This window comes from Balaenoptera physalus, assembly GCF_965194825.1.
Source record: "Balaenoptera physalus genome assembly, chromosome: 5".
Classification (NCBI taxonomy): Eukaryota; Metazoa; Chordata; class Mammalia; order Artiodactyla; family Balaenopteridae; genus Balaenoptera; species Balaenoptera physalus.
Window position 1 is genome coordinate 26,267,649 of NC_138884.1, and position 21,912 is coordinate 26,289,560.

General features: G+C 36.5%; 1 protein-coding gene across 1 annotated transcript; it reads left to right on the forward strand.

The window, feature by feature from the left end:
• The first annotated feature begins 10,882 nt into the window (after positions 1–10,882).
• Positions 10,883–21,617, forward strand: CISD2 (CDGSH iron sulfur domain 2). Its single transcript, XM_082464036.1, has 3 exons — positions 10,883–11,116; positions 19,276–19,490; positions 21,125–21,617. Exons 1-3 carry the CDS (start codon positions 11,014–11,016, stop codon positions 21,212–21,214), a joined length of 408 nt encoding a protein of 135 aa, XP_082320162.1. The 5' UTR covers positions 10,883–11,013; the 3' UTR covers positions 21,215–21,617.
• The last annotated feature ends 295 nt before the right edge of the window (positions 21,618–21,912 follow it).

Consider the following 21,912-nt stretch of genomic DNA (forward strand, 5'->3'; position numbering starts at 1 on the left):
TTGCCCCCCATTTTTCTGTAGAATTTCTTGCTCCCTTTTCTTTTTAATATCTTCTTTTTTTCTTTTGAATTTACAAAGTGGTCCCATACTGTGTATATCTTTTTTTTTTTTTTTTGGCTGCGTTGGGTCTTCGTTGCTGCACACGGGCTTTCTCTAGTTGTGGCGAGAGGAGGCTACTCTTTGTTGTGTGTGGGCTTCTCATGCGGTGGCTACTCTTGTTGCAGAGCACAGACTTCAGTAGTTGCTGCATACGGGCTCAGTAGTTGCAGCACATGGGCCCTAGAGCATGCCGGCTCAGTAGTTGTGGCTCGCAGGCTCTAGAGCGCAGGCTCAGTAGTTGTGGCGCACGGGCTTAGTTGCTCCGCGGCATGTGGGATCTTCCCGGACCAGGGCTCAAACCCGTGTCCCCTGCATTGGCAGACGGATTCTTAACCTCTGCGCCACCAGGGAAGTCCCTGCTTGTTCCCTTGATGTGAATTTCTAAGTGCTCTTTTAATATTATAGATGTTAAACTTTACTGTACATATTTTTCTAAATGTATTATATATCTATTAACTTTGTTTATATTTTTGCATACAAGTTATTTCTTACACTGAAAAATGTCTATCTTTTTTGAGAAGAACGTGTATTCTGCTGTTGTTGGGTTAAGTATTCTATAAATGTCAATTAGATCCAGTTGACTGATAGTACTATAGAGTTCAACTATATCCTCACAGATTTTCTGCCTGCTAGATCTATTGATTACTGAAAGAGGGGTGATGAAGTCTCCAGCTATAATAGTGGATTCATCTATTTCTCCTTGCAGTTCTATTAGTTTTTGCCTTAGCTGTCTTAATGCTCTGTTGTTAGACATACACACATTAAAGGTTGCTGCATCTTTTTGGAGCATTGACCTCTTTATATTATGTAATGACCTTTCCTATCACTGATAATTTTCCTTGTTCTGAAGTCTGTTTTGTCTGCATATAGCAACTACACTTTTCTTTGATGAGCATTAGCATAGTAGATCTTTCTCCATTCTTTTACTTTTAATCCATCTGTGTCTTTATATTTAAAGTGGGTTTCTTATGTACAGTTCCTGAGAAAATAGAGATCTAGTAAGGGATGCTGGCTTCTTCCCTCCAAATTAACCCTGGGTAGGTAGAGAAAGGAAGTAAGGGCTTGAGAAATAAGATCAAAAACTGTGAATAAACCCTAGTTAGGGTCAGAAGTTTTTAAGTATTGTTCCTGCCACTCCCCCACTGATCATCCCACTTTGGGACAATCAGTTCCAGACAACTGATTACTACAAAAATCATCAGCAACAGATCAAGCTTCCCAGTGTAGGATAATGTCTGTTAAAGTGAGCTGCTGATGAAAAAGAGTGTGGGCTGACCAGATACTCTAGAGCAGTGAACAGTCACTCCACCATTCCTTCCTCAAACCTCCAGGGTTTTGGTGGATTACAACAGCCTTCTGCTGCTGAATTACGAATTTCAAGGCAAATCTTTACTAGAGGAGTTGTCCAGTGAAACAGGAACCAACAGAGATAGAGCACTAGACTCTTCTGTGGTGCCTGGAGCCTTCCGCTCTCTATTCCTTAAACTTGTGGGAAGGGATAAAACTAGGGTCTACCCTTTTGCTCATCCTCCACATCCATTATCAGACAGAGCAGTAGAGAACATAAGCTTGTGAACCAAAATATCTACACACCTGAGGAGTATGATCACCATATGACACAACAAATTAAACAACATATACCAACTGAAGCAGAATCATAGGAACAGATATTTAATTTTAAAAAACAAATTTAATAGTTTAAAAACAATCCAATTATTCATTCAAAAGATTTTTACTGTGCGCCTACGAACTGTCAGGCACTGAGGAGTCATCAGTGAACAAGACAGACAAAAGTCTTTGCGTACTTTCTAGTGGTGCGAAAAGGCCTGGGGCACAGGGACAAAAACATACAAACAGCTAAATACCTAACTAACTAACCAATAAACCATTTTAGAAGGTAATAATTGCTTATAAAAATAAAGCAGGTAGGGGCTTCCCTGGTGGCGCAGTGGTTGAGAGTCTGCCTGCCAATGCAGGAGACACGGGTTCAGCCCTGGTCTGGGAAGATCCCACATGCCGCGGAGCAACTAGGCCCGTGCGCCACAACTACTGAGCCTGCGCGTCTGGAGCTTGTGCTCCCCAACAAGAAAGGCCGCGACAGTGACAGGCCCGTGCACCACGATGAAGAGTGGCCCCCGCTCGCTGCAACTAGAGAAAGCCCTCGCACAGAAACGAAGACCCAACACAGCCATAAATAAATAAATTAATTAATTAATTTTAAAAAAAAGTCAAGGCCTTAAGTATTAAAAACAAACTTTAAAAATAAATAAATAAATAAAGCAGGTAAAGCAGATTGGAACTGCTAAAAAGGGTGAATAAAAATTGTGACCCTAATTTTAAAACGAAACTGAGCCTAAGATAGGAGTCAAGAAGATGCTGAGTGGGAGGTTACTAATGTGTGAAGAAGGAACAAGAAATCATAAAACAGTCATAAGAGAATATTAGGTATAAAAATATGAGTTTAACGATTACAGATGGATAAATAGCATGATGGATCAGAGTTTATGATGCTTTTGAGGTACAGAATTTGAATATTTTCATGAAGTTACAATTTCTAGATCTTTTCCTTTGTGGTTCCCAATGCTTTCATGTTTGAAAAAAATCTTCATCCAGAGAATTGTTTTAGCTTTATAATTAAAATACTTAAAATTATAAAATAATATTGTACATGTTAAGAAATTTAAATAAAAGTAGAAAGTAGGGGCTTCCCTGGTGGCGCAGTGGTTGAGAATCTGCCTACCAGTGCAGGGTACACGGGTTCGAGCCCTGGTCTGGGAAGATCCCACATGCTGCAGAGCAACTAGGCCCGTGAGCCACAACTACTGAGCCTGCGCGTCTGGAGCCTGTGCTCCGCAACAAGAGAGGCCGCGATAATGAGAGGCCTGCGCACCGTGATGAAGAGTGGCCCCCACCTGCCGCAACTAGAGAAAGCCCTCGCACAGAAATGAAGACCCAACACAGCCATAAATTAATTAATTAATTAATTTTTTTAAAAAAACTTAATTATGGAAAGAAGTTGGGATTAAGGACCCTTCCATTAAAAAAAAAAAAAAAGTAGAAAGTAAAAGACCTCATTAACTCTTCCCCATTCTCCTTTCCATAGAAGTAATCATTTTTCTGTCTCCTTCCAGAAATTTCCTATGCATAATCAAATGTGTGAATGTGTATAGTTTTAAAAATCTATAAATAGGATTTTATACAAATTTTCTGCAACTTGCTTTTTTTCACATATATGGATCTACTTTAGAAATACAGGTTTTAAAGGACAGTAAAAATTTCATTTAAAAGGCAAAATTATAGTGATAATAAAAAGATCAGTGGTTGCCAGGGGAGTGAGATGAGAGGGGTAGGGATGAATAGGTGGAACGCAGGGCATTTTTAGGGCAATGAAACTATTCTGTATGACACAACGTTGGATACGTGAAACTATGCATTTGTCAAAACCTACAGAACTGTATGACACAAAGAGTGAACCCTAAATGTAAACTATGGACTTTAATAGTAATGAAACAATATTGGTTTATCGACTGTAACAAATGTGCCACACTAATGCAAGACGTAAATAATAGAAGCTGGGTGTGTATGTCTGTGTGAAGTGTCATATGGAAATTCTCTGTATTTTCTGCCCAATTTTTCTACAAACCTAGAACTGCTCTAAAAAATAAAGTCTATTAAAAAAAACAAAAAACCTTCATTGAGGAAAACTATTTTAATTAATTAATTTATTTATTTATTTTTTAGAAAAGCTATTTTTAAAGTTTTGCATAGAATATTTTAGAGTTGGAGGCTCAAAGTCAAATATTGGGCAGGTTTTTCTACGGTCCAGGCATAAAATGATTAGCTTCCCTGGTGGCACTGTGGTTAAGAACCCGTCTGCCAATGCAGGGGACAGAGGTTCGAGCCTTGGTCTGGGAAGATCCCACATGCCGCGGAGCAACTAAGCCCGTGTGCCACAACTACTGAGCCCGCGTGCCACAACTACTGAAGCCCATGAACCTAGAGCCCGTGCTCCACAACAAGAGAAGCCACCACAATGAGAAGCCCACGCACCGCAACAAAGAGTAGCCCCCACTCGCCACAACTAGAGAAAGCCCGTGCGCAACAACAAAGACACAATGCAGCCAAAAATAAAATATAGTAAATAAAATAAATTAATTTAAAAAAATGATTAGTGCTAAGATAGCAAATGAAATTAGTTTGAACTATTAGATTTGCTAATACCTAAGAAAATTGCACCTCAGAAAATCTTAAGTGGAATTTAAAGTTTCTGATTTAAAGAAGTAATATGTCAAAAATAGTATGTTAACCAGGAGTAGCAAAAAAACAATATGCTTAAGAATTATGTGGACAAAACAGAAATGTGGTTGAAAAGATGCGAATAGCCATAAATGACATGTTAAATACATTTTTTAAGTTAACATGACATGGAGGAACCAGGAAATTATCCATCTGCTATACTTGGTGTGGCTTATGTTCTTAAACTGTTTATTTCCAGATTTTTACAACCTACATATTTTCTAAACATAACAGTCATTAACAAGATATACTGGGTGCATTCAATCTGAATAGCGTTATTCCATATAAAATGCAGCTATCTTTGAGTTTACAAGCTCAAAGGCAAATATAAATTCAAAAGTTAGATAACATAAAGCAACATATTATTAAATGCACAGTGGTATCACAAAGCATATCAGATTCCTGTTTTCTTTAGTACCTAGTTCATCAGCACTTGGAGTAGGCTAGTTCCATAAACTCCTGAGGTAAATAAGAATCTACCCTATTTTTTTAATGATTATATATCAAGATTACAGTAAGCATGGAATTTCTAAGACAAAAAAGGTGGCTTCCAAAAAAGAAAAAGAAGCTTTAAAGATCTACATAGAATTAAGCTCTTTATTATGTAAGTATACATAAATTTTGTATCTATTTACTTTTTAACTATAATCTTTTTCTAGTCAGTGACAACAAAAGTGGCATCTCAATACACACTCATAGAAATTACAGAATAGAAAGGTTTTTTCCAAGTTCACTCTATTCTACCAAGTGTCTCTAGGAATTTTCTATTAGGCAATTCTATATACTGCTTGTTTTTAGCACCACAAGCATTATGGAAGAAGATTTTTAAATAGTTTTACCATTTGTTATTAATTTAAAGATACCAATTTTGTTTCTCTAGTTTCGCTGTTATTTCCAGTTTGCTGCATTTCCTCTTAACACTGTGGGTAAGGTGGGCAGTTAAAATGTGGTTCCTCAAAAACAAAGTGGAAGTATAATATAAGAATGCCAAACACCAAAATCAAAATCCTCTTTTTAAAAGTTTTGTTTATCCCTTTAAAAATGTCTGAATACATAAACTGACAGATTTAATAGAAATCCTTTTTAAAAATTTGCTTAGTTTCTCACATAATAATCATTAATTTAACCCCAAACTTAAATCATTAATTTGAGCCCAGGAGGGTAGGTCTCCTCTCAATTTGTCCGAACATATTAGGTGTTCCATTAATTTCATCTTATTGTTTCAATCTATCAATCTCCAATTCCTTTTACCTCTCTCTTACTTTGGGCTTCTTATTTGCTTGATCACATGTCCTACTTCTTCTTGGTTTAATCCACACGTAGGTGGTACCCATCCCCCATTAGTTTCTTGAGAAAGGATGAATGAACTGTCTATTTGAGAGACTTCAGGATTGAAAATAACTTTATTCTAGCCTTCTATTTGATTGACAGCGTGACTTATACAGAATTCTACATTAGAAGTAATTTTCCTTCAGAATTCTGAAGCATTGCTCCATTACCCTTTCGCTTCCAGAGTTGCTATTAAGAAGTCCAACACATTCACCTCTGTATGCATCATATGAAACCTGTTTTTTTCTCTCTATCAACTTGTAGAATTTACTCTTTGTCTCTCTACTCGTTATCTTCAGAGTAGAGAAAGGGGAGGTGGGAGATACACAGAAAAAGAGCTCCAGAAATCAGCACGGGGTCCTCTTAAGCATTTTATACTTACAGCAATCTTAATTAGGTCCCCAAGAGCCACATGTGATTAGCACTGGCATACTGCACTATCATACAGACTGTGCAGCCCTAGAGCAACCACTGTAAGAAACAAAAAGAGGTTCAGCAACAATAAAAGAGATGTGTTGGGACTTCCCTGGTGGCACAGTGGTTAAGAATCCGCCTGCCAATGCAGGGGATACGGGTTCGAGCCCTGGTCTGGGAAGATCCTACATGCCACACAGCAACTAAGCCCGTGCGCCACAACTACTGAGCCTGCGTTCTAGTGCCCGCGAGCCACAACTACTGAAGCCCGCGCGGCTAGAGCCCGTTCTCTGCAACAAGAGAAGCACCGCAATGAGAAGACTGCGCACTGCAGCGAAGAGTAGCCCCTGCTCGCCGCAACTAGAGAAAGGCCGCGCACAGCAACGAAGACCCAACGCAGCCAAAAAAAAGGAAAAAAAAAAGATGTGTTGATAGCAGTGTAAAAATAATAATTATGACGAAGATAAAAGCTAACACCACTGTGCATGTCTATGTGCCAGGTACTGTTTTAGTTGCTTCATATATATTAATTACTGAATTAGTATATACAACCTTAAGAAGTAGGTATTGTCTTCATTCTTATAGGTTATATATTTTACCCTGGCACAGCCAGAATTCTAGTCTAAACAGTCTAGCTCCAGAGTCTTGTGGTCTTAACTATTATGCTATATTGCCTTCCAGTAGTAGATGGTAGTCATTTTTTGTTGTTTATTATACTGCTTTTAAATATCTTTTCTTGACGAAATAAAGTTGGCAAACCCATGTTGATTTCCTCAATTAAAAAATGTATTGGTTGGTGAAATGTGAAAGCCTGGAAATCACCAGTTTGTAGGGCCAGTAGAGAGCAAGAAAATGAAAATTTGAGAGAAGGTAACTGATGGAGCAAGGTTTTGGAGGATGAGTTCTAGAACATAGGGAGGAGTTAAATTTAAAGGACAGGGCAGACACTAAGTACAGGAGGAATTATAGTCACATTTAGAGGTGATGGGGAAGAAAGATTCTCTAGTAACTAAAAATCAAGGTCATCTGAGCCCAAAACAAGCCTGATAGTATCAATTAGAAGGCTTAATAAGTAAGTAATATAGAATGGTGAAGATTTAGAGCAACTTTTGTGAGGAATGGGAAAAAATAAAGCCAGGATTGGACTGACAGACTAGAAAAATACAGATGGTGTCAACACTAAATATCTTGAAGAAGTCAAAAAATAAGGTTAGTGGGAGTAAAGGAGTGGACGATGTATAAACAAATAAATGAGGTTGTGGTTAGGAGGTAGGATTTCTGAATTTAAGATCTCAAAGCCAGAGGAAATGCTCATTCATTGATAACGATGAAGACAATACTGCTGATAATAACCATTCATTAAGCACACTAAAAAAATTAATTACATATAGTCATAACAACCATTACTATCAGCATATTACAGAGGAGAAACTGAGGCCCTAATGAATTTTCAATTAACACTCAAGTTTTTCATAGAACTTAGCAAGGTGATGCTGAAATTCAAATATAGTAGGAAAGGGCCTGTCATTCCCTAGAAAACTTTGAAGAAAATAGGTGAATATTAACTGTTGTTAATACCCTACTGGCTATTAACACTTATTATAAAGCTGTAGCAATTATGATAGTGTGGTTATGTTATAGAGGTCATACAAATTGACCAATGGAAAATAATAAACAATCCATGGATGTGTGGAAAACTGATTTGAAATCAATGACATTACAAACCATAAAAGAAAAGTTATACTATTCAATAAATGCTGCTAGAACAATTAGTTGTTCATATATAAAATAAATAAATTAGATCTCTACCTCATGCACAAAAATAGGGTGATTAAAAAAAGAATAAAACATGAATAAAAGTTTAAAACTTTTAGCAAAAAGATAAATGAATATCTTTGTGATTCTGAGGTAGGAGAGGATTTCTTAAACCAGACACCCAAAGCACAAAATATAAAGGAAAAGATGAATAAATGTGACTACATTCAAACTAAATTTCAGTGTAAGAAAAGACACCACAAACAAAGGCCAAAGAAAAGGCACAGACTGGAAGATGAGAGGCAACAATATAACCAACAATGTATTATTATCCAGAAAACATAAATCAATGAAAAAGATGAGGATAGCAATAGAAAAATGGGCAAAGATGCCCAGAGATGTACAGGAGGTGTTTGGGATTAGTACTAGAGACGTCTGGGCTGGAAATAGATTTGGGATACATCAACTTATTGATCATATTTGAATTCACAGGACTAGATGAGTTTATAGAAGGAAAGCATGTAAAGAAATTAGAGATCTGGGCCTAGTAGGACATAAAGCAGGCAGAGGATTACCAATCCTCACTCAAGTTCTTAACAAGAAATAACTTCTTTAAACTTATCCACATATTATTTTGTCTTGCCTTTTCTGATCATAACTTCGTCTTTTAAAGATGGGGTCTAAACACAAGAAATAAACCCTTATAATAAAACCAGATTTTGTTGGACACTACATCAGAAGGTGGTCAGATAAGCCTGCCACTTCTATTTAGAACAATATTACCTTCAGCTCCTCTGTTTCATGTATTGCCAAGAAGGCAGGACTGTGGAAATGAAATGCAAATTAAAAAATAAAACAAAACAGGATTTAAAATTTAAAGTAAAGGGAATGTAAGAAAATATTCCCAAAGTGCACAATGAGGATTTTTTTAATTGGTGGGGTTAGGAACGATCTCCTTTTAGTACATTAGCATAGCTCATTTAATGCATCAGAAATAGCTAATGTATGCCTACACATCTTTAAATTTTAAGGCAAGACGAAAAACAAGAAGAAAAATGTTTCATCCATATAGACTTCTGCTCATCCCATTTCTTCTACTTAGAAATAGCAAGCCAGGTATCCACTGCTCAAGGGAAGCCGGTCACAGAAAAAAAACTACATGCAGTATAATTCCTTTTATATGATGTTCAAGAACATGCAAAGCAAGACAGAAGAGGGGTGGTGCTGTTGGCGGTAAGAAGATGTGGTTAGCAGGGACATAAAGAAGCTCTCTGGGGTGTCTGGTATTCTGTATATGTGGATCTGGGTGTTGGGCACATCAATTTATATATTTGGCACTTGAGCATTTTTACTATGATCTGTCTTTTAACTGAGGTATATATTTTTTATTCCTATAAAGAAAAACTTCTTAGAGACCTTAAGAATCTCACTGAACACAGCTTGTTTCGCTCTTGTCAAGGCAACAAAGCCTCTAATTAAGAAACAAATATTTAGTGGCCTTCTCTCAACTTTTCTTCCCCTCAACCCACCCCTACCTCAACCATCTCCCCAACAGAACAGTCTCAAGGACAAGGACATCTGGGATGAACATTTTCAGGATCAACAAGCTCCAGGGTCCTTCTTCCACCAAACCAAAAGTAAGCTCCTAAGAGGAAATTGAAAGGAAACTCGAATGTAAACACCAACCTTTTAATCATCACTTTGTGAATCATCTTCTGCACTATCCTAGCTCATGAACATGAACCTGTATCTAAACATCTTTGTAGAAATTTCCATTGTAATTTTACTTTGGCAGTTTTGACCAGGGTAAAATGATAGAAAATAGGCTTGTCTAGATTTCAATTAACCCTCTTGCTGATGGTTATTTTCTTTAGTGAAGGACAATAACAAATATTAAATTTAAACAGTCCAGAGAATGCTTTAAAAAAAAAAAACCTTCCCTTTCTCACTTTAGCATGAAACACCAAGGAAAAAATAAAAAATAAAACCTACATATTACAGCTGGTTGTTACACTGAGTCATACAAAATGCAATATTGGACGTTGCGCAGTTCGTTGTTTTATGTTGCTGGTCAAGCGGGGTTCAGAACGGTAATGAGACAGGGTATTGAGATACAAATACGCAACGTGCAATCAGCAAGTGCATTACTTCGGATATTTTACTTCAGCAAAAACATGAAACAAAGTCATGTCAAGTAAGATGCTTCCAGGGACTAAAGCTATCGCCTTTTTTTTTTTTTTTTTTTTTGAGCTATCTCCTTTTGCTCTTTAATTTTTTTTTTCTAAACAAAGTTCTTCACAGATACCTTAGTTTGTAGCAGAAGCCCTGCAACATAAAATAAAGGAAACCCTAAGCCTTTATGTTCTTTTACCACTTTCCCAGTTTTAGGTAACCGAAAAAAGAACAGATCTGCAGAAGGAACTGAAGATTATCGAAGGAAGGACTCTAACGGGTCTCGTCTGAACGGCAAATACCTCAAGGTCTCGGAGCAGGATTGTACCAAATGGCCAAGGGGCAGAGCTGTAAGCAGTTCCTAGTTTAGCGAAAGTATTTTAACTTCTTTTAAAAAACAAAAACAAAAAAACAGGCTTGTAGAGGGAAGAGAGCGAAAGTAGGCGCCGCGGCGGGTAGAGGAGAACAGTGCTCTTAAGAGAATCTGCAGTTCTGGGGTCGCGGCTGGGAAGAGGCCGAGACGAGACGGGCCGAGGTAAAAAGAGACGCCAGGAGAAACTCACTTTTGAAAGGTACTTTCCGGTTACAAAGCACTCTCTTGTGCTTTACCTCCTCCAACACAGTATCCTTTCTGCGGGCCTCCAACGTCTACAGATGTAAAAGGCCCACCGCAAACTCCCTCTTCAGCATCGAGATTCCGAGGCGGGCCTCGCTACCCGTCAGCCCCCGCGGCCGCCCGCGACCCCTCGGCATCCGCCTGGCGCGCGCACGTCACCCGCCCGCTGCCAATCGGCGCCGGGCAGGTCACCTCTCCTCGCGTGCCCGCAATCCCGCCCCGCCCGGTCCAGGCTGCAAGCGCCCGCCGGCCGTTTCCGCTCTCGACGCAGGCGCGGCAGCTCGGCCGGAGAGCGGCGGGGGTCGGGCGAGGAGCGGACGCCGCTGGCCAGGATGGTGCTGGAGAGCGTGGCCCGCATCGTGAAGGTGCAGCTCCCCGCGTATCTTAAGCGGCTCCCAGTCCCCGAGAGCATTACCGGGTTCGCCCGGCTCACAGGTAATTTTTGCCTTCAGCCAGTCCCCATCCTTGCAAGCTTCCCAAGGCGGAGGGTGGGGGCGGGCATCTAAACACCCTCGGGCCGAGGGGCGGGGCAGAGCTTGGCGGATGGCTCGTGATCCGGTGAGCCTGCGCTCCGAGGGAGGTGGGCGCGCGCCGCCGCTGCTGCCTGGGAGCGTGTGTGAGGCCACCTCTCGGAACTTGGCGGCCCGGGGTGCTTATCCTCGTGGCTGTCGCCAGTGTCTTTACGTGGCGAGAGACCAGGATTTTGCTGAGAAGGTGCTGAGTTGGGAACGGGCCCATCTCTTTCATCTCCATCGCTCCCTGCAGCGTGCTTGTTTAAAGCAGGGTAAGTCATCGTTACCTAAGGCGCTGTGTATCAGGCCGTCCCAGCTCTTGGCTGGCTTTTACCCACATCGTGTGGGTGTGACTGTGTGGGAGAGAAACACAGACATGCACATAATATGTATTGCGGTTTTATTTAGCAACAAAATTAGAAAATAAACTCCAATCCTATAGGAGAGAGTTGACCTATCATGGGGTCATTTGAGGTCACCTCCATTACTACGGGCCTGGAGGCAATTTAGTTTCCTGGAGTTGAAGGAAAGATACCTTTGCTAGTATGATGGACCAAAAATTAGAAAATGAAATTCAATGAATATATGTAACATTCTGTACTTAAGTTCCCTCCTTTACAAAATAGAACCCAGAACTCGGGATTTCACATCTAAAGGATGAAAATTTCCAGAACGCAGTCAACACTTGGAAGATTTTGTTGGGTTCTGAGCTTTACAATGTAAGTTGGGATATTGGTAAACCAGACACAGGGACTGATTAGGATGATGAGGGGGGGAGAAACCATATTAATAAAGCAAACATTGAATTCATATGTCCTGACTACCAGGGAATGTAAGCATGAATTAAGATAATTTTGAGGTAAATAGGGCTGCTTAGCTTGGAGCAGTCTGGAGATCTATGGTAGCTGACTTAAAATACAGTATTTGGAAGGCTGACCAGTGGAAGAAAAATAAGATTTATTCTGTGTAGACCAAAAGACAGAACTAGGGCCAAATTAGTGATAGTTACTCGAGCATGGATTTTAGCTCCATGTTCAAGGAATTTTTTTTCTTTAATTAGAGAATACTTTACCAAACAAATATGGTGCTTTGAGAGCTATCCCCTCTCAGAGATTTAAAAAAAAAAAAGCAGTGTCTGGAGGTGGATAGATTAAAATGCGGTAAACTAGATGACTGTTCTAAATCTAGAGATTCTTTGCGTAATGGTCATAGACATTTGCTCTGTTGACAAATGGATTGTGAGATTTTAACATTTTTAGATGTTAAGGGGTTTGATAGAAAGCATGTAATTGAATAGAGTGGTAACTGAGTAATAAACATTAAGAAGAAATATCTAAACATAGGAGCAACATAAAAGTAAAATGAAAAAACTTTCAAATCACGTGTTTGTAAACATCAGAATCTTCTGTTGATTTTACTGGTTTATTCTGATAGCTTGCAGCAATTATTTAAATTTTGCCTTTTTCTCCCCTTATTTCTTTTACTGAAGTACTTTACATATTTTAATGTATTCCTTATCTTGTTCTAACAGCTACGTATGTATATAATCTTATTATAGATTAGCATCACAGTAGGCCTAACCATTCCCCTGCAGCTGGAAATCTGGAATGTTTTTATATGTATATTTTATTCATAATGTTCAGTGGTAAGTAGCTCTGTACCAATTGTTATTTTTTCATTCTTTGAATTATACCCTTGAATATATTCACTAAATGGTAATACCAGGTCAAAAGGATATGATCATTTTGTGACATTTGTTCCCAGTTGCCAACTTACCTTAAAAATTTGCATAAATTAACAGCTGAGTTTTTAATAGTCAAGAAAGAAAAAAGTCCCCTTGTTCCCACCTCAGTCCAGTTTAACCTGAATTATGTGTGTTGATTCTGATTGTAGCTGGTTTTATATTAGTTTCAATTTTCTGTAAATAGAGTATAGTTGAAGCAGATTGGAAAGTATGATATTTGATTTAGTGACTAGAAGGTTTTCAAACCTTTTTTTTTTTCTTCTCAGGGATTCGTACTGTCAACAAATATTTAATTCCTATTAAAGGTATTAAGGAAACTCAACCTAAACCTTTTCCCTCTTGAATCAATAATTTATAGTAGTTTCTTCTTTAAAGCTATTAAATAGTTAATGTGAAGACCAATTCTCAGAAATGACAACTCTGATAAATATCTTTATAGTGCATATGTAACTTAAGTCCCATTACAATGGGACAATTTAGTTTTCATTGTAATGTCCATTTATTTAGGAAACGTTAACATATTTGTAATAACTACTTTGTGAAAAAAATGAGATAGTCTGTTTGGCACTGGACAATGAGAATATAACAGTTGCAGAATCTGTTTTGGAGCACTATGAAAGAAGAACTTCAATGACCAGTTTCCTCTCTGGGTCTCGCCTCCTGATTAGATGGTAATAGCTAATGACATTTGGCTCTCTTGAATGAACTTCTTGTAGAATCCATCTTAGACTTTTTCTTTGCTGAAATTAAAACCTGGAAGATAACTTTTCAACATAATTGTTTAAAATGTTTACCAGACCAAAAATGTTTTCATTTTCTATCTATGACAATTAGAGCAAAAAAAAGTTTCAGTTCACATTATTGTTGCCTGTTTTTCCTTCCCTATTTAGACCCAGTGGTTTTTTTTAAAAGCAATGGACTCTCTCATGATGACTCTGCATTCTTAGTAAACACTTGAAGATCCTTAATTACTATACAGTATTTGTAGATAACCTTTATCTATCAGAAATGCCTTATCTATCTTTGTTTAGGTTACATTGTTAAGAGTGAGGCTTTTAAGGTAAATCAGTATAATTCTGCCCTTTGAAAGTATAATGTATTCAAATACATTGACTTTTAAAAAAGCTTTCCCTGTCATATAAACTTTTAAAATAGAATAACAAAACTTCCCATTCAAAAGTCAGAAAAGTTTATATCTAGATTTAAAAGCTAGCTATGAAACTTTGAATATAGTAGTTCTACCCCACTTAAACTAGTTAGCTGCTTTGAAACCTGATGGTTTTCCTCCTAAAGACAAAGCAATGAATCCTAAGACTATAATAATATTTTTCCCAGAGTAACACAAACATGTCAGAGCTGACCCTTCAGGGGCATTAGCTCTAGAAAGGGCCAATTTTGAGCAAGGAATTTAAGAAATGGAACAGAGTTGAAAGCATGTTCATAGCCTTATTTATGATAATCCCAAACTGTAAGCAACCTAAGTACCTAGCAACAGGAGAGTGGATAAACGAATTATGGTATATTCATAGAGTGGAATACTGATTCGTAATAAAAAGGAACAAATTAATGATCCACTGGATGAATCTCAAAAATTTTATATTGAGTGAAAAAACCTTCGGGTATAGGAATCAGTGGTGGGGAGATAGACTAGAAGGGGGCAGGAGAATACTTTCTGGGGTGATGGAAATACTTTACATATTTTTACACATTTTCAGTGGAGGCTACAAGGGTGTATTTAATTGTCACAGCTCAGAGCTAAACACCTAAGATCTGTTTATTGTATGTAAATTTACCTCAATTGTTTTTTTAAAGAAATAAACAAAAGGTGCGTTTTCTTAATAAGAAAGGGTAATAAATCATTTAGTTCAAACTAAAGAGTTGCATTTATTAACATGTAAATAATAAAGGTTATTTCTGAAAGATTGAAGAATTTTATTTTAGGAAACTTTTATTTTTGAGAATTTGGGGAAATATTTACATAGTTACTATAAGTTGTAAAAGTTTTTTCCCCTTTTCCTAGGTAGACCGACTGTATTTAAAAGTCAGTGTAATTAAAGATTATACTAGCCTTTGTGGAGAACAATTTTGATGTCATTAAAACATTTTCTTCCATGTAACCACTCTGCAATTCAGAATTCCTCAAGTCATCAAGTATTTATTGAGCACTTACTATGGGCCAGGCAATGCTCTAAATACTGGGACACTGTTGTATTTATAGTCGTGAGTGGAAAAAAGATTTTAAAATTGATTATTAATTTCATTTTATTGGCTCTTTGGTCCTGAATAGTCTATATTAGGTTTTAAGTGGTAATAGTAATGCCATCCATTAAAAATATTTTACTTTCATCTTTCTGTAGTTCAGAAATGAAGTCATTTCTATGTTTTACCCATAATGATACATAATAAAATATGTTATGAAATTATCAGCAGTCAATTTGCCAGTATTATTTTTATGGTATCATTATATGCAACCTTTTGAAAAAGGGAAAAAAATACAGCAAAATAGAAATACAACAAAATGTTACCAACTCTTGACTGGTGGGATTAAAAGTTATTTTATTTTTTATAACTTTTCTAAATTTTCAAATTTTGTAAAATAAATGCTATTTCTGATAATCCTAAAACAATTTAAAAGTGTACTATACAAAATATCCATTATACCTAACGGTTAGTAGGTAATAGATGTCCCTTCACAGTATCTAATATATCTGCAGTAGCTGAATATATATCAAACAGGTTCATAGAAATAGCCAATCTTAAAGGTTGTTTTTTTAATTTCTTGTTTGATTTTTCTGTATTTAATATTTATTCACCAAAAATCAGCCTTAATAAATGTACTTAAAATGATTTAATTGAGCTTTACAGGCTGTATTATTTTCGTTTATTATCTTTTCTGTAGTTAAATTGAAGTTTGTCATCTTCAAAAAGTAGATTTTACTAAACAAGACTGTTGTATAAATTGTTACTTTGTTGTAGGAAATAATAGTACCTTTCATCACTGTATTACTATAGAGTAGTGTTTTACCAAGGAATTAAGTGTCGAAGGACGTTTTCTGAAGTAGATTTTAAAACAGTATTAATACCATTTATTCCCTGAGATTTGTGGATTAAGCTAGGAAATGCTAAACTTAAGAATCTAAGTTAATGTTTTCATCTTTACATTCTCATTCATTTACTTTTTTACTTTGAGTCACTTAACCTCTCGTGACTTTTTAATTTTGTAGTATACATAATAATACTTAATGTTATTCTACATTCAAAAAACATGTATTGAATAATTACTGTTTCAAGATACTATACTGGATGTTGGGGCCAATAACAATCTAAGATATTTATTGCCTGATCTAGAAAATAAGTATAAATAAATAATTACAGTACAGTATGGTGAGTGAGAAGGGGACTGACATTTATGCTCTACATTCATTCATTCATTAAGTCACTCATTTAACATTTATGAGGTATCTACTTCGCGCCAGGAAGAGTAGTACACAGCTCCTTTTCCTACAGGCTCATGGAAGAATCAACTTTATAAACAGATAACAGTAGTATGATAAAAGAAACTGTGGTAAAGGGGCTTGGAAGCAAAGGAGGGAGTGATTAATTTTGCTTTGGGAAATGAAGAAAGATTTCTGGAGGAGGCATATTTGACCCTAGTTTTAAATGGTCCGCGTAATGAGTCAGATAGGCCACAGATAGAAAGGCATGGCAGACAGAAGGAATTCCTTATGCAAAGGACACAGGAAGCCTGTCATTAGGTAATAAGTAGCTTTGGCTGGCTTCAAGTACATGAGGGATGGGATATTTGTGGGAGTTGAAACTGTCGAAGTAGCCTTGCCATGTTATAGAGATGGTACTTTATAGAAACAGTGGTCTATAGCAGCACTATCCAAAAGCCTTTCTGTGGTGATAGAAATGTTCTCTGTGCTGTCAAACATGGTAACCTCTAGCCACATGTAGTTCTTGAGCTGCTGAAATGTGACTGGTGTGTCTTAGAAACTGACTTCTGAATTTTACTTTATTTAAATAGCCACATGTGTATTAATTGTGTTTTTTATTTTCTATATTTTATGATACTCGGACATCTTGGGGGCCTTGCTGGCCAGGGAGAACTTGCCCCCTCCAAGGACTAGCTAATGCCAGGAGATAGTAAACTACTTGCCTGTGAGCATACTTTTCATATGCAAACCAACCAATCCAAAGCCTACACTCCAACCACTTCCTTTATCTAACTCTCACTTACCAAGCCAGTATTTCCCCTGCCCTAAATCACCCAGGGCCAGACATGAGACAACTAGGGACCACCCCTATAGCCCAGAGCCCACTGAAATTATTCAAGCCAGCCAGTCCTAAATGTTTACTCTGCCCTACGTTGCCTTTTCTGTAGAAACCACAATAAAAGCTTGTGCCCTTTCACCTTCTGCCTGACCAAGCCTGGTACTTCCCCATGTGGTCCTGGGTGGCACGGTGTGCCCCCTCCTCTTGGGAATTGTAAGTAAACTTTTCTTTCAAGGCAGTTGTCTCCATGTCTGTCATCTTACCATACCTGATTAAAACAAAATCCTGGGTACAGATCAAAACAGCTTGGCTAGTGGTTACTGTATTGGACAGCACAGATCTGTAGATAGACCCCTCCCCCCACAAGAAACAGTTCTTTGTCATTTCCAGAACTTTAATTCATTCAAAAGATTTATGTGGAGTCTTTCCACTTTTGTTATGAGAATAGAACAGCCAGCTTGACTGGCAAAACCTTATCGTTACAGAATTTCATTCTGGTGACTGAAAGATTATATCCCCAAAGATTTCTACTATATAACATTGTCAGGTTTAGTTAGCAAAATATTTTTTCAGAGGAGTTGCTCCAATCTCCATAATCTTAATAAAAACTACCATTTATTGTGTATCCTCTCTGTGCCAGGCACTCTTATAGGTGCTATTCATACATAAATAGGTTGATTCGTCCACAACTCATAACAAACCTTTGGCGTGGTGTTGTATCAAAAATAATTTCATTTTGGAAGAGTTAATGTTAAGCCAGTCTTTGAGTAGTTTTACTGAGAGAAGAACAGATAAAAGTTTAGATCTGTTGAGTTTCATTCATAGTGATTGAGAACAGGCTTTGCACTTACTGTCCTGGACTAAACCTGCTTAAGCTACAGTTTACCCACATGAAAAATGGGAATAATAATGGTGCCTACCAAATACAGTTGTTTAAACTAACACAGTGTTAAATGAGGTAATACAGTTGCACTCTTAGCATAGTCTGTTCATTTATCATTAACATTTATTAGTATGCCTTAGCACATGACCTTCAATTTTTCTTTTTCTCCACTAAGCTATTTCTACATAGTGCTTATTAGCAAGATATCAGGTTAGCACTCAGTGAAGCATGACAAGTGATAACTCTTTAAAGGCAAAGGATTCCCTGCAGAGCCCAGCAGAGGCAGGGTACTAGCCAACATTTGATAAATGCATGCTGAGACAATTATCTTGGCTTCCTGGTGTGTTTGTCTCCACGGGCATAGGAGAAACTTATATCATTTATAAGTGATATAAATTTCATTTATATCACTTACATTCCCTATCCCCCTAAGACAGTGCTGTGTACTACAGAAGGCTTTCATGAACACTTACGGAATAAGATGTATCTAATAATGAGAATATTCAGGATGTGAAAATTTCGACTAGCTCTTTAAAATAGCTTTTACACAACATTTAGGTGTTTCTTTAGGAATCACTATGCCTTACCAAAAAACGTAAATTAAAGCATTGAAGACGTGTTCTGTCTGAAATTATAAATCAGTGATAGGCTATTACGGGATATTCTGTTGTATGATTTTAGACATGGTGGAAATGTTTTCTAAACCTATAAAATATATCACATTGAATTTTGTTTATAATTATGGTGATCATAATTCCTGAAATAAAACTAAACACAAATATACTTAGTGAGGATAATGAGATAGGATATTTGGTAGAGGACCCATTTCTGAAAATTTTGTTTTCCAGTTTCAAAAGTCTGAAGTCAACCCACAAATAAAATAAGGGGGTCCTAGGTATAGGTGCCTTATTCACAGTTTTACAGATAAGTTAGATAGTTAAGAAATTAAAGTGAGAAGTGAAGAATAGATAAAGAATAAGCTCAAAGATGAGACATGCTATTTGAGTTCTTTTTTTTTTTTTTTAATTTTTTTTTTTTAATTTGTGTTTACAGTAGGTCCTTGTTGGTCATCTATTTTAAACATGGCCGTGTGTACATGTCAATCCCAATTTCCCAATCCATCCCTATTTGAGTTCTATTACAGGAGCACGCAGACTTTAACAGATCTGTACATGTTTAGTTTCAGAATGGCTTCGGTTATTGCCTTTCCTTGGTGTACTTGCACTACTTGGCTACCTTGCGGTTCGTCCGTTTCTCCCGAAGAAAAAGCAACAGAAGGATAGCTTGATTAATCTTAAAATACAAAAGGAAAATCCCAAAGTGGTGAATGAGATAAACATTGAAGATCTGTGTCTTACTAAAGCAGCTTATTGTAGATGTTGGCGTTCTAAGACGGTAAGATGTCCATTTACATGTCCACTAAAATTCTGTGCAGTTAAAATGGTTTTGCTTCTTAAATCCCCAGTTTTGCGGTTCTGTGAGATTAGAGATTTTTCCATAGTATTCAGCACTGAAAGTCTACTCTAAATTAAAGGTCGCCCCTTATGATCGCTATATTTCCTACATTAGAAAAGTTAGACCAGCACAGAAACTTGGTTGGGCAAATTACTTAATCTTTATTACTCTGATCGTCAGGTGTTTTAAAATCTGATAATATACCAATATCACAGAAATTTTTGAGGATTTAGTGAGATGATGCATGTACAGTGCCTTGTATGTAGTATGAGTTAGTAAATGGTAAGTATAATTATGGATGATTTTTAATGTGGAAATTAAAAATGAGTTTGATGGATGCAACTAGAGATTATCTTACTAAGTGAAGTAAGTCAGAAAGAGAAATACAGATATTGGTACCGTATGATATTACTTATATGTGGAATCTAAAGTATGACACAAATGAACCTATCAGTGAAGCAGAAACAGAATCACAGACATAGAGAACAGGCTGGTGGTTGCCAGTGGGGAAGGGATTGGGGGAGGGGTGGAGTGGGAGGTTGGGGTCAGCAGATACAAACTAGTATATATAGGATGGCTCAACAACAAGGTCCTACTGTACAGCACAGAGAACTATTCAGTATCCTATGGTAAACCATAATGGAAAAGGATATTTTTTAAGAAAAGAATGTAGGTATGTGTATAACTGAATCACTTTGCTGTACAGTAGTAATTAACACAACATTGTAAATCAACTATATTTCAATTAAAATAATAAACCAAAAAAAGGAGGAGTTTGGAGTGATAAATTGTAAGTAGTTGATGAGATCTAGTTTGATCATAGGCTATTTGAGGCTTTAAATACAATAATGTTCATCATCGCATCCTTTGTAATAACAAAATCCTAGAAACAGTCTAGATATCTGATAATAGAGGAATGATTAAAGTATGGTATAATACAAGTGATGGGATATTAGGAAGCTATGAAAAACCATGTTTTTTAAAGAATAATAACATGGGAGCATGATATAAGCTAGAAAAGCATATTACAGTATGATCTCAATTTTGCTTAAAAAAAAATGAGTACACAGTAAATACAGAGGAAAAAATATACCAAAATGTTAATTATTGTTACCTATGAGTAAGTTTTTAAAAATATTTTTAAAGTATTTTTTAAGTGTTACAGTGTGCATGAATTTTATAGTAAGAAAACGTTATGAAATAATTTATTTTGAATTTAAATTACATCCTTTTAAAATTTAAAATAAGTGATGAGGTGAGCTCAGATTTAGAGCTTTATAGAAAATAAGAGCTTATTTTGATGCCCTTTTATAACTATTGTATTGACTTGTTTGGAATCATCCAAAGCTTTTTATTTAAAATCTACCAAATAATTAAATACTTAAATTTGTTAGATTTGCTGTAGTATTGGAATGTAGTTAGGTTAGATAGAGAATATATCTGTTACTCAGGAAAGCTATCTGATGTGTTTCTCCCCCCAAAGTAATGGCCTTTTCTTTATAAGAGCATGTCACAAATATTTCTATTTACTGAATCATTTAAAGAATAACACTTGTAATTTTTTTCCTTTTTAGTTTCCTGCCTGTGATGGTTCACATAATAAACACAATGAATTGACAGGAGATAATGTGGGTCCACTAATACTGAAGAAGAAGGAAGTATAATAGTAATGAATTAGAATGGAATTCAATTGTGTGCTGTAAAAACTTATAACAATATTTTTCCATTCTTTGTTTATAGAAGATCTTTCAAATGGTGGTCTTAATTATTGCTACTCGTTGAATAATTATTTCTGCCAATTTATTTTCTTGTTACACTACTGTTTATATTTGATACTTTGTATATTCAAACAGTCATTCATATAAAAATTAAATTGTGCAACCCTTTCATTCTGACTTCAAAGAATTAATGTATCTTCCTACAATAAAACCAACATTTTTTAATTTTAATTGAGAAAGCTTTTGGCAATGAGTCCGAAGCTGTTTGTTTGAATGTCAGTATTTTCAAAAGAAACTGTACTTTAAAAATTTCTCTCTACATTATTAAATATATTATTTTTTAGTGCTCTTTTGTTTTGATCATTTGAAGTGATTTTTCCCCTTTTGGCCTTCCATATTCCATGCTTTTTAGATCAATAAGAAAAATATTGCTGTCAAGAATTGCTTGAGTTTTCAAAGAGAAACTCTTTACTTTGTAAATATTGTTCTCTATAAATATGAATATCCCAATTTCAGAAAAGACAGGAACTGGGTATAAAAAGTTTCAACAAGGAACGATTATTTACATTATAAAAGACTTGTTTACTTTATAAAAGACTTGTTTGTGTCTGTTTACATGTGTTGTGTGTATGTCTGACTCAGTG